At 46.0% G+C, this 12,525-nt stretch overlaps 2 protein-coding genes across 4 annotated transcripts; both read left to right on the top strand.

Moving 5' to 3' along the window:
- Positions 1-51: 51 nt before the first annotated feature.
- nhej1 (nonhomologous end-joining factor 1) lies at positions 52-5,977 on the top strand. 3 transcript variants are annotated; one of them, XM_037244029.1, is made up of 9 exons: positions 52-328; positions 418-466; positions 585-782; positions 896-1,117; positions 1,197-1,335; positions 1,872-1,930; positions 4,775-4,925; positions 5,150-5,256; positions 5,690-5,977. In XM_037244029.1, the coding sequence occupies exons 3-9, from the start codon at positions 597-599 to the stop codon at positions 5,762-5,764; spliced, it is 939 nt and encodes a 312-aa protein (XP_037099924.1). In that variant the 5' UTR covers positions 52-328; positions 418-466; positions 585-596; the 3' UTR covers positions 5,765-5,977. The 3 variants fall into 3 exon arrangements, with proteins under 3 accessions (XP_037099924.1, XP_037099904.1, XP_037099914.1); XM_037244009.1 differs by having other exon boundaries at positions 5,108-5,256; XM_037244019.1 differs by having other exon boundaries at positions 395-466; positions 5,108-5,256.
- Positions 5,978-6,472: 495 nt separating this feature from the next.
- Positions 6,473-12,393, top strand: LOC119137240 (indian hedgehog B protein-like). The gene is made up of 3 exons (XM_037276414.1): positions 6,473-7,311; positions 9,591-9,852; positions 11,129-12,393. Exons 1-3 carry the CDS (start codon positions 7,012-7,014, stop codon positions 11,794-11,796), a joined length of 1,230 nt encoding a protein of 409 aa, XP_037132309.1. The 5' UTR covers positions 6,473-7,011; the 3' UTR covers positions 11,797-12,393.
- The last annotated feature ends 132 nt before the right edge of the window (positions 12,394-12,525 follow it).

Raw genomic sequence — 12,525 nt, 5'->3', positions numbered from 1 at the left:
CCATGAAAGCGGAACTATAAACGACTGTCTTGTTTCACGCCGGTGTTTTTACTCATCGCAACCGTAGACAAAACAGAGGCGCTCCTGGGGCGTCAGCTAATATTTGTTTTTTTAAACTTTTAAAGAATACATTTGTTTGTTATAAGCCGCTGTAGCCAAAAGTGACTGAGCTACTTTTATTGATGTGATAGAAAATTGCTGCAGTAGTAGAAAAATAGATAGCAGTACATATGTCATTTTAAATTTGCAATGTTTTTGTTTTCGAAATGGAAATAATGTTTGCGACATTTTTCGTGTGAGATGACGTTAATCTTGCCTGCCCGGAACTGTAAGTACGCCTATTGCTAATTTCAAACTAGAATCAGGCCAACATGTTTTGTTTCACAAATGAGATGAGATGACATGGCTTGTTTACAGAAGCTGCCACCGTGCAATCACCTGAGAGCCAGCACGACATTTTCGCAAGGTTAGTAATTTGGAAAAGAAGAATAAAAAATAAAAAAAGCAGATTAAACAGCCGATGTGATTTTATGGGTTAGTTCCTCATTCCATTAAAGAAATGCTAATGTTTATAAACCCACTAGGCTCTGATCGAGATGGAAACCATCCAAGCCTCCAGTGATGTTCTCCTTCAGCATCCGTGGCTTCCCATGGCCATTGATGGTTGCAACCTGCTGGTCAAGAGCTGCTTTGCAGAGACGACGTACCGCATCCTGCTAACTGACATGCACTGCGTTTGGCAGGAGACCATGCAGTCGGCGGCCATCCAGAGCCGCGCTCAGGTGCACACATTCTGAAAACCTTTAAACGAATACAAAACGAGCAGTTGTAAATACCATGAAAATATTTTTGCCTTCTTTTAAACTTGCGCTTGTTTGCCAATTGGTTGTGCCAGGAGCTGAACAAGCGTTTGCAAGCCCCCGTCAAAGCCTTTTTCTCGCACCTGTGCGAGGTGGTGCGGCCCTGTCTGTCCGGCAGCGGTCAGCCGAGCGAGAGCCAAGTTGGCATCACTGTGATGCGGCCTGAAGGAGGCGACTTGTGCTTGAGGCTGAAGAGCAAGCTAGCGGAGCTGCCGTTCTACTGGGAGTTTCGCTGCACCCCCGCTCCAGTCGCTGTGGTACCTTTGGCTTTCGAACTTCGTGAGGAGGTTGAAGGGCTTATGCGATGGAATATGAGTGGAGTTCTTTATCTGCTAGGTATGTCTTCATCTGGTGCAGCCCCTGTTGTCCATGAGCCACGTGCTGCAGCAGCAGGTGGAAGAGCTGGAAGAGTTGCTGGTCACCAAGGATGCCGAGATCCAAGACTACAAGGAGAATGGAGCCACACTCAGCAGAGGTACAACTTTGTGGGGGGACGTTGGGGCAAAGAATCCTGGTAAAACAGGATATATATATTAAAAAACAAATATCAACAAATATGCAAGTCTGCAAGTGCCGAAACGCTCAATTGTAGTTTGAAGTTGTCATACCACTATTAACCACTAGATGGCAGACATAGCCTGATTGCGCCTACATTGAGTTTTATTTTGCCTTGTACTACAACGTGAGTAAGACGCTCATTTTGTTGTGGACTTTGAATGACATGCTGCAGAAACACCACCTCAGTGCTGTAACATTCAAATTTTGAGCCAATTTTTGCGGAAAAATGCACAAAATGGGCTGGTTAGCAGTTTTGTGCCGTCCTTGGATAATCATTTTTATGCAAGAAAAGCCTTTGCATTGGGAAAAAGAAATTATAAAATGTTTGCTTGGTTGTCTTTGAGTAATTATGGAAAACTTAATGGCTTAGCACGCCGCTAACATCAGCTAGAAAACATGCTATCCATTTCAGTCGGACCACCTTTAACGCCGAGCGTTTCTTCTTGTGTGCAGCGCGTCTGCAGACAGACATTTTCGAGCGGCACACCTACAAAGTCGGTTTCCTGGCAAAGGTGAGAGGCCAGCACGCGTCACAGTCCCGCCATGTTTCATCTTCTTCGCACTCGCGTCACAAAGCGGAGGAGAAAACCTTGCGCTGTCTCTTGGCCTCAAATCTGTAGCAGCTCTGTGTTTGCTCAATGGAGGTGTGGAATTTCTTGTCTCTGCCTTTGTTGACCCCAGACTCTTCGTGTACGTGTGCGCGTATGAACTAACATTTCATATCGACTTGAGGAATGTCCAAGGTGTGGCAGGCTGGCTATTTTTTTATGGCAAGTTTATTTCAGGCCACGGGCTGTATTTTGGTCCACTTCAATGATAATGCACACAAAAAAAAAAAAAGAATTGTTTGTTCCAACTTCCAGATGTTGCCTTTGGACAGATTGAAAACAAGCAACACTGCGATAATGGAAAATTACATCTGGTGGTAGACAAATGCACGCGGTGCTACGTTTGCTATTTTCCCTTCTTGGCTGCTCGCTCGCAAGCCTCGGTGGGTAAACACCACAGAAGAAGGCGCAGACAAAGACTTGGTCTTTGGACTCTGGTGGCAAATTCCACCGGGCAGTGACAAGGCCGCCTTCAGAGCCAAGCGAAATCGAAAGGTTGTTAGAAAATGTTGCATTAAAGAGACAACCACATACCAGATTTAGCTCCGTGCCTGAGTGTGTGCAAGGATGGGTGTTTATTTGCAATATGTATCGAGGCCAACTCTGTCCTGTGTGTTTTTCTTTCTTCCCTTCCGGCATTATTCTCGGTTACCATAGTAACGGGCATCACGCCGCATCTAACGCGGTCGATGACCATTAATGAATCACCTGTGACTCACCTATGCTTCATCTCAACTTTCATGAGGAAGTTGAAGGGGGACCACGGTGCCGGTTCCATCCTGTTCAGGTCCACGTTGACTCGGTCTGAATGAGCCCGCCTCGCCCCCCCTCCCCCTTGTCCTTATCAGCTTCTTGGAGGGCTTCCATGTGACCCAAGTCACCTCCTAATTTCTTCACTGTGTGTCAATCAGAACAAGAAAGCTGATCATAACTTCAGCTATTTCCAAAAGCCAAGGCCAGCATCCTTTTGAAGGATGATGACATCCACATACTGTTCAAATGCGTTCCCAATTTGAAATTCTCCTTCAAATGCAGGCCACAAAATTCTTTGTGGGGCTTCTTTTTCCTGTTTGGGGACGAAATACCTCTGCTATTCTCGGTGGCTTTCCATATGCCAAGATTCTTTGCGCGCCGCTGCACAATGCTGGAAAAGGATTTGAATGGGGCAAGCGCAAAGTTCCGGGCCTTTCCTCATTTGTACGTCTGAACTGATAAAAATGCACGGATGAATCACTCTTAGCGCTCGGTGTTTTGAACATAATAAAAGGCTGACGACAATAGATTTAATGTGGCTGTTAAATTTGAGCTCCAAGCCAATCCTTAACTTTTTAGCTCCAGAGATTCCAGGCTCGTTGTGGAACGATAAAACGGAGAGAGAGTCTAAAGGTCCATATTCACCTGCTGTCAGCGAGATGGTAATCTTGAGTGTCGTCTGCGTAGTCATGGCAGGACACATTATCGCTGCCTATTAACTGATCAAAGGGCTGAGTAAAAAGGGGCCCGGGATTGACCCGTGTGGGATCCCACATGCCACTACCATTAGGTTTCCGTTTTAAGCAAAGTACTTCCTGTCCTCAAGATAGCTCTTGAACAGGAGATGCATACCTAGTCCTCGAACCTCCTTGTTTTTTTTTTTTTTTGTACATTTCAACTTCCTGTGCGTGATTGATCCGCCTCCGCCCAACTTGGCGGCCAGTCGACAAATTGTCGACAAGATGTCTGTTGATTTTTGTCTTTGTCAAATGTGCTCATTAGTCCAGGGATGAGGCAGCGAGCCATAAATGACTTTTTGATTCGGGGCGGGAAGTTGAGGTCACATAGTGTGGAAAAGAGTAAACATGAGGTCGTCAACAGAGACGAGACAAAGTGAGTGAGTGTGAGACTCGCTGGCACCAGCAAAACCACCGTTGCCCCCCCACCCCTCCTCGCAGCCCCCCTTAAGAAAACAACAGCTTCTAAAATCAGAGCTGCTAACTTGCTAATAATAGCCAAACGTCAACAGGCTCGAGCCTTCCTCACCTCACCTTCCCCACCACAGGAGGCAGGATTTAGGGGCGTGGCTACCAGGTGAGCTGCTGAGGACTTTGTCCTTTCACCGGAAGAGAAAAGAGCTTAACGGATCAATTGTCTGGTTGATGGAAATGGAAATGTCATTGACCTGGACCATAGTCTAAGCCAGGGTGTGATCATCCTCAAGCAAGCATCATATGTTCAGAACAAATGGAGCCCAGCGTCTCAGATCATCTAAAAGGGGCTGAAGGACAGGTCGGCTAGTGAGGGGAGGGGGCGCTGTGAATAAAAATACAGTATAAGGTTGGCTTTCTGCTTGCAACCCCCCCTCCCCCCTCCCCTACACAGCCCTCCATCCTTTCAGCACATTGCTTCCTCTGTGCCCAAAGCAGAACCAAGTCCCCCGGTCCCCATGTATTTAAACAAACAAATCACAAAAATAAATCAATGCGAAACCTCCAAGCCTGACCAGAGTGTGCTGAGGAGCCCCCTTGGCCCTGAAAGCGAGCAGAAGACCACCAATTCCACATGGTCAATATTTGAGGAGCTAATTTGGAGAGTGTGTGCGATCCATCGAAGGACTTAGAGACTGGAGTGCTTTTCTGTCTTCTGCTTGCAGCTTTGATCAGTATGATCAGCATATCCCATTTTCAGTGCAATGAAAATAATGATTTTTTTTTTTCCTTTCACCGGTTGGCATCGGTGGCACTTAAACGACTGGTCATCTCTCCTCAATAGACTCTTGCTGTGGTTTGTTCTGATGATCACGGTGTGAAGAACTTCGGAGATGACCTCCGAGAGCTTTACACCGCCATCGTCGCACACGGAAGCAAACTGTCGGAGCAGGACCAGTTGGTTGCAGCAGATCCGGATCCCGCAACTTCCTCAGGTTTGGGCCGGAACTCCTTTAAGTTAGCAGAACTTTGTTTAACCCTTTGACCTCTATGCTAGCCATTTGTCCTCCTCACTTCCTTTTGGAAATATATGTATTTTTTGGGGTATAAAAAACATCATTTGAGGTGATTTGAATCCATTGATGTTCAAGCTGAAAGGTTTGTCAAATTTGGCAAGGCCCGAAGAACATTTGCGTGTTTGGGCCTCGGCATCATGCAGGCGTTGAAGCGTGTGCTGAAGGAGGAGAAGCTGACGACAAGCAGAACCGGAGCAGCCCAGTGGCGGAAGCAAGAGACCACATCGTCCACACAGCCCCGGCACAGCAGGTATGGCGGTCAAGCCGTATCCACACAAACACACGTTTAACAACAAATCTTTTTTTCTCGTACGTATACACACTGGTGGAACTAGAGGGGGAGCCCCCCAGGTTTTGTTGTAGTTTCCAATTTTTTCTCTCCGATTTTATTTCGTTGTTTTGCAGACCCCCTTGGCCCCCCCAAGTACAAAAAAAAAAATCCTAGCTCCGCCAGTGTATGTTGACTTCGATTTCTTTTTCTTACTAGAGATGCAAGTAAACGTTTCTAGGTGAGCTTTTTGCAATGACTCCTAATCTGCCCTAGTTTTTTTTTCTCGCACATTAAGTTTAAATGTAATAATAATAATCGTATATTACCGATATACATATGTTAACAATAAAAAAATGAAAGGGGCAGTTTATCGAATCAAATCAGAAAACGCACACATTTTGATGTTCCACAGCTCATCACCTGCGGCCGTGCTGAGCGAACGTCTTCCAAAGCAAAGAAGAAGAAAGTGGTGGGCTTGTTCCGATGAGCGCCATTTTCAATCAATTATTTTTAAATAGCTTTTAATCTTATAGAATCAATGGCAATGATTTTATCGCGGGAGGTAGGCTTTTTAATCTGAGATTTCATATTTTAAATAAATAAATGAATTAATTTTCTATTTAATCTAATAAACTGCGCAATAAGTCATTTATTTGTTGAATCAGCTGTAGACAATGCTTATTAAAACTATTTAACCCAATTCCAGTTTGTTTGCGTCACCCTTTTTAATTCGTTTTTTTTCAGTATTAAGTCGAGAATCAATTATTATTTGATGGAAAGAAAAAAAGGTAGATTGATTCATTTGAAGAACTGAAATCGGAAATGACAAAATCAAACAGGTTTTCTTGCGTTGGTGAGCTCCGGTTTACAAAAAGAGCTGATAACAGGAGATGTCAATCAAGGTGTTTCCGCAAGCTCAACTGTGATTTAGCACGCGTGACGTCATTTTCAGTCGACAGTCAGTGCTTTTTTAATGGTATAAATTGCACAGGAAAAATAATGGACGTTTAAAATAAATGACTTTTTACTGTTTTAAGTGATTTGCAGCGAGAAGGTAAAAAAAAAAAAAAAACTTGAAATAGTTTGTAAAGGCGTGTCACTCATTGGCGTTTGTATGGGGAATTTGCCCCCTTGTGGATTCGCCCTCTGTAAAAGTGGCGCTGGTTGGGGGGGGGGGTCTTAAGGAGTTTGATTGGAGATGTATAAATCGTGCGCGTGTGTGTTTTGCCGGGGGCGCGCTCGGATTTCCTTTGCTGCTTGTTCCATACGTGACGAGTGAGGACGTTCCTCACCTGCGGGCAGCTCGGATGTGCACGCCGGTGCCCCTGATGGGAGGAGATGGGGGTGGGCACCAGACTTCCACGCACATTGAAACATTGAGCTGCGGGGACACCCTTTGACCGCCGCGCGCCTCCGTGTCTGACTCTGAGACAGCTTTGAAGGCGTCTGCCAAGACAAACTCACCTCGCCTATTTATGCCCCTGCCTCCAAGTGCCCTCGGGACACTCGATTGTCGGCAGCGCGCTGGCAGGTTCCTCCCTCGCACCTCGTCTGTGGCGCGCACTTTCTTTTACGCGCGTGGAATGGCAACTTCGGAGGACTCGGGGGGGCGTCTTGCTCTTTTACCACCGCTCTGAAAAACCCAGTTCGAGTGTCCGGCCTCAGCATTCGACCCTCTGACCACCTGCCCGGGGGGTGGTGGGAGGGTGGAGGACATCGCCCCGGGCTGCTGGAATGCTTCTCCCGAGGCTGCTCGCGGTTCTCGCCGGGTGCGCCTTGCTCCTGACGCCGGGCTGCGGGGGCTGCGGGCCGGGTCGAGGCTACGGCAAGAGGCGCTCGCCGCGGAAGTTGGCACCGCTCGCCTACAAGCAGTTCAGCCCCAACGTGGCCGAGAAGACGTTGGGGGCCAGCGGGAGATACGAAGGCAAAATCACCCGCAACTCGGAGCGCTTCAGGGAGCTCACGCCCAACTACAACCCCGACATCATCTTCAAGGATGAGGAGAACACAGGTGCAGACCGCATGATGACGCAGGTGAGGGTGCATCTCCGTCCCGAATATTGGGAAGCTTTCCAAGCTGCATGTAACTTTGCTGCATGGTGCACTTTGATCAGTCTTGAGACGCGTTATCTTTTTTCTTCTTCACATTCTTTGTTGACTCAAGGCCGAGAGAGCGCGTTGTTGTGTCTTTGCTGCCATATAAGCAGTGCACGGTCGCGAAACGTCCAATAGTTGTCAGCCAGCAATTGTAAAATGCCTTAAAAATAGATTAATTATTTTTAATATATTAATTTGTCCCATCAAACATCAAGTTTCTGTCGCGTAAAAGATACACAAATATGCCAGGTAATAGTTCACCTATATGGCTTCCGGTTTTCTGTTTTTTTTTTTCCCTCTCTCTCTCCGACCAACACGTGCAAGGATTATTGCCTGTAATAAAAGTGGCCGTCCGCGTTTAGCATCGGTTTGTTTATTGGCACCCATATTTCCGAGGAAAAAAAATGCAACGGCGTTCTTTTCGCAAGCAGCGCAATTTTAGTTTGAATTCCACGGAATGATTTTAGGCTGTATACTATTTTAAAGCGCGTTCGCGTAATTTATGAGCTCCAGTGCGCAGCACACAAGCCTGCCTGTTTGTCTTTGACTGTTCTGTGTTACTTTTAGCTTGTTTTCTCAGCGCGCTCGGACCGAAATAGCGAGCGCACTTGGACACTTTGAAGCCGTAATGAAAGTGAATTTTTCACCTCTTGCCTTTTTTTATTCGCTTTTTCCTGCGTGCCGCTGCGCATACAGAAGCTCCTGTTCCCAAAGCTCACTAAATCACGTTTAGCGACACAAACGTGTAACTTGACTGCGGTCAAATTCATGTTATCACCGCAGAGAAGAACGTGTCAACACATTTGACTTTGAGAGCGAGACATCGTTGACGCACTGATCAGAGGGAGAAAAGGTGCGCAAAAAGATTGTCAGTTTGCGCGTGCAATGTTTGTACAGCCAGTGGTTTGGTGCACAAACCGCTGTGCGTGTGTGCTAAATGGAGCGTTTAATTTCTAAAGTTTGACCGCATAGAGAAAATAGCCATGTTTGAATACACGCGACCTGTGAAAAGGCAACTGTGGCTATTCTCATCACAACCGCCATGTTCTATTGGCTTTAATCCCACTTTTTCCACACTTGAGGTGTCGCTAACCTAACCGTAACCCCGATCCGAAATTGTTTGTGTCAACATACAGACAGACATGATCTGTTCTAAATAAAATGCACTAACTTGATGTTTGAAGAGTACTGTATTTCAAGTATTAACAAAAATGTGGAAACATTTGACCAGATTTTTTATTTTCTTTATTTTTAACAATTGTTACACAAGGGTGTGCTGAGATGGGACCACCGTGAAACCACCCAACCTCCTGCCGTCCACTTTGCGTTGACAAATGCGTGATGAAAAAAATGAAATACATCGGTATCGGCTTGTGGAGGCGGCCAATACCGGTATCGGCTGTCCTTTTCACAATCTGGAATTAAAGGCGGCCATGTTTGACAGATGCCCATTACGATGAAGTCTTTGTATAGAAATAGAAAAAGATCATCGAAAATGGTTAGTATTAGTATCTGCCACGTGCGGCAAAAAAGTCAACAGTGGCCCGCAAATGACCCCCGGGCTGTGATTTGAACACCCCTGTCCAAGGCATCTGTTAATCTCATATGCAGTGTTTACATGGCAACATGAGTTTTAAGGTCAAGTTAAATTTGAGCGTTTTCTGCTTTAACAGCAAACTAAACTTGTCTTTAAGCCAATGGCGTCTCACCTTAGAGGAAATGGACCTTGTTGTTCCTGGCGTGAACAATCGGGTCAAGGTGTTCGCAAGCAGCGGCCGGCCAGACGAAGGCATCAGACGACAACTTTATTAGCAGCCTTCCGAGTGGGGCAAAACGAAGGGGGGCAGTCAATAGGCCCTCTCACCTTGTGTTTGCTTAACCGGACAGCTGAGGTTCACACAGCACCTACAAAAACGTCAATCATAAAGTGCAACTTCACAACTTTATTGGGTGCCAATCAAGCCCAACTTTTATTTTTTCATAGCAAACGTGTGCAACTTTGGATCGTCCGCTGAGCCAACCACCCAACAGACAGGCTGCAAATTGATTCTCAACATCCCCTCTTAAAAAAAAACAAAAAACTATGCGGGCCATTAAAAACAAATAATGGGCCGCAAATGGCCCCTGACCCATAGTTTGAACATTGGCCGGTATTCAGTATATTTGGTCGCATAAGGTAAATATCTAACGTGTATGTTTGTGTGTGTGTGCCGCAGCGCTGCAAAGACAAGTTGAACTCTCTGGCCATCTCCGTGATGAACCTTTGGCCCGGGGTGAGGCTGCGGGTCACCGAGGGCTGGGACGAAGACGGCCACCACTCGGAGGAGTCGCTCCACTACGAGGGACGGGCTGTGGACATCACCACCTCCGACCGGGATAGGAACAAATACGCCATGTTGGCTCGGCTGGCGGTGGAGGCGGGCTTCGACTGGGTCTACTACGAGTCCAAGGCTCACATCCACTGCAGTGTCAAGTCAGGTGAGGTTCGGGTCAACCCTCGTAGATTTGCAAATGGATGCACAGTCTGAGCTAAGGGTGCTGGTCCAAATCACTCGATGGCTTTGTTTACGTAAATATAAAATCCAATCAAATTATTCATCATTAGGTTTGGCTGTTTTATATTTGAGGACTATTGCTGTCAATCAGAAGGGGCCTCTATCAAGGTCGTCACTTTCAGAACACAATGAATGTTATGTCGCTTCAAGCCCACTGCCTAAAACACGTGCCAGGGTCAGACAACACATGACAAGCTGCTTCCTCTGTCCTGTTTGGTTCTGTCCTGTCCTGCTTTCACCATCTCAGCTCACCAACTCCTCTGCACGTTCCTCTCTTCCCTTACTGCATCCCACTAGCCTCTCCATGATGATGCTGCTGCTGCTGCTGCTGCTGCAACCTTACTAAACTAACTCCACTGTGTGTGTGCATGTGTGTGTGTGTGAGACGCAAGCTTGCAGAAGCAGACACACCACTTAAAGGCCAACCATATATGATAGTCTGTAAAGTAGTAACTGAGATTCTCCTTTTCTTTCCCTCTTTTCCTCCTTGTTTCTCTTTTTTCCTACCAGATCGGGTTGCGAGGATGCAGTCCTTGACCTGATTGCAAGGGCAACCAATCAAGTTGGTATCCTCTTGGGTTCTCTTTTGTCCCTTTAATCGAGTCCAGGAAAGAAAGCATTGATCAGACCGAGGGTCGTACTTGCCTCTTTCCTAGTACATAATAACACCTCGGTTAGTTTAAAGTAGGGTTTGAAATATTTGAGATTTTTTTAAAATCAATAACAAATTTTTTATTTCATAGCATGTTAAAATAATAATTTTTTTTTTTTAAATAATACAGTACGTGCTGTCTTTCTGCAACCAGCAGAGGGCGCTTCAACATCTTAAATTACAATGCAACTCTTTTCCAGGGTCATCAATTTGTAAATCCAAAAATTATTTATTTAAAATGATGAATTACCAAGTGTTGTATGTACAATTAACTACTACTACTACTAACTAATTACTTTGCTTAATAAAATTTTGTTTTGACTAGTTTATATATTTTTTACAGTACACAAGTTGTTTGATTAGAGAAATGAATACAAATAACTAAAACATGAATAAATCCATTGTTTATAACCAATTTTAGGAGGGAAATGCTAAATTAAAGCACCAAATAAAATAAATAGGACAAATGCTGGGTAAGCCAAATGTAACTGCATCTAAACGTTACCCTGCCGACAAACAGCCATATTTGCCTCTTGCTGTCTTTCAGACCACTCAGTGGCAGCCAGGTCCGGAGGTTGTTTCCCGGGCGACGCCTTGGTCACTGTGGAAAACGGCCTCCAGAAGTTCATCCGTGACCTGCGCCCCGGCGAGCCTGTCCTGACCTTGTCTGGCGCCCAACTGGTGTACAGCCAAGTCCTGACTTTCCTGGACCGCGACCCGGCGGCACACAAGCTCTTCTACACCCTGAAGACAAAAAATGGGGCTCGGCTTTCTCTGACCGCTGCCCACTTGCTGTTTGTGTCTAAGGGCAACTGCTCAGAAGGGGAGCCGCCCACCCCCGGCTCCCTGAGGACCGTGTACGCTTGCGATGCCCGGCCGGGCCAGTGCGTGCTGGTTGCCGACGGCCCGTCGGGAACCCTTTCCCGCATCACGAGGGTCACGGTGACGGAGAGGAGGGGCGCTTTCGCTCCTCTGACGGCGCAGGGGACCCTGGTGGTGGACGGGGTGGTAGCATCCTGCTATGCGGTAGTAGAAGGGCATTCTTTGGCTCACCGGGCCTTCTCGCCACTCAGGCTGATGCACAGCTGGGCTGGAAGCAGCGGTTACCGTGGCGATGGGGTCCATTGGTACGCTGAGCTTTTACACTGGCTGGGGAGGATGCTGTTGGACTCTGGGCACTTCCACCCACTGGGCGTGACCGCAGCCTCCAGGTGAGGACAACAACTGGGAAAAAGATGAGCCAACAGAACCATGTGATGGATCGCTGCTAAGCTGCGTGAGAAATGAAAAAGAAGAAGTGACTTAAGGATCCTAGCTGTGAATTGGTCCTGATATAGAACAATGGATACAAAAAAAAAATCAACATGAAATGTAATCAAGAATGATTTCCTACTGAAATGAAACATTGCACACTAACTACACTGAACAAAAATAGAAAGAAAACGTTTTGCTCCCATTTGAATTTCAAGCTTTTTTCTATGTGCACAAAAGAGATATTTCTCGCAAATACTGTTCAAGTTAGTGAGCACTTCTACTTTGCCAAAATACTCACTAAGACAAATTAAGACAGATTTGCTGACGATATTTGAGAGACGTGATGTTTACTGCAAAATTGCTGCATTTACATTTTTATTCCGTATACTTTTAAGGGTTGTGTTTCCTGTGATATGCAACATTTTCTCTTTGTTCGTAACATTGAGAAGTATTTTAGGACAATTTGTATTTAAGATTTTCCTGTCCATGGAAAGTCAACAAGGAGTTGTGGTGGGAGAAAGTATTTATTTTTGTGAAAATAAATCCCTTTTAAATGAAGGCATTCTTGCGTTGCTGCCATCTAGTGGTGATGTTTCATGTGCGTCCCATTTGACTGGAAAAGTGCGCGTGCACAAAACAAGCATCGTGCACGGATCGGAAAGCCGCTCACGCCAGGTGTCGCCTAATAAT

This window comes from Syngnathus acus, chromosome 2, assembly GCF_901709675.1.
Source record: "Syngnathus acus chromosome 2, fSynAcu1.2, whole genome shotgun sequence".
NCBI lineage: Eukaryota > Metazoa > Chordata > Actinopteri > Syngnathiformes > Syngnathidae > Syngnathus > Syngnathus acus.
Note: the sequence above shows the minus strand (reverse complement) of the source record. Positions and strands in the feature narration are given on the sequence as shown.

Excerpts from the sequence above, each read along its gene's own strand:
- LOC119137240 (XM_037276414.1), top strand. The coding sequence starts at position 7,012 with ATGCTTCTCCCGAGGCTGCTCGCGGTTCTCGCCGGGTGCGCCTTGCTC. Across the intron at positions 7,312-9,590 it reads CAGACCGCATGATGACGCAG|CGCTGCAAAGACAAGTTGAA; the intron begins GTGAGGGTGCAT and ends TGTGTGCCGCAG. Across the intron at positions 9,853-11,128 it reads CCACTGCAGTGTCAAGTCAG|ACCACTCAGTGGCAGCCAGG; the intron begins GTGAGGTTCGGG and ends GCTGTCTTTCAG.
- nhej1 (XM_037244009.1), top strand. The coding sequence starts at position 597 with ATGGAAACCATCCAAGCCTCCAGTGATGTTCTCCTTCAGCATCCGTGG. Across the intron at positions 1,118-1,196 it reads CCCCCGCTCCAGTCGCTGTG|GTATGTCTTCATCTGGTGCA; the intron begins GTACCTTTGGCT and ends TTTATCTGCTAG. Across the intron at positions 4,926-5,107 it reads GGATCCCGCAACTTCCTCAG|GCCCGAAGAACATTTGCGTG; the intron begins GTTTGGGCCGGA and ends AAATTTGGCAAG.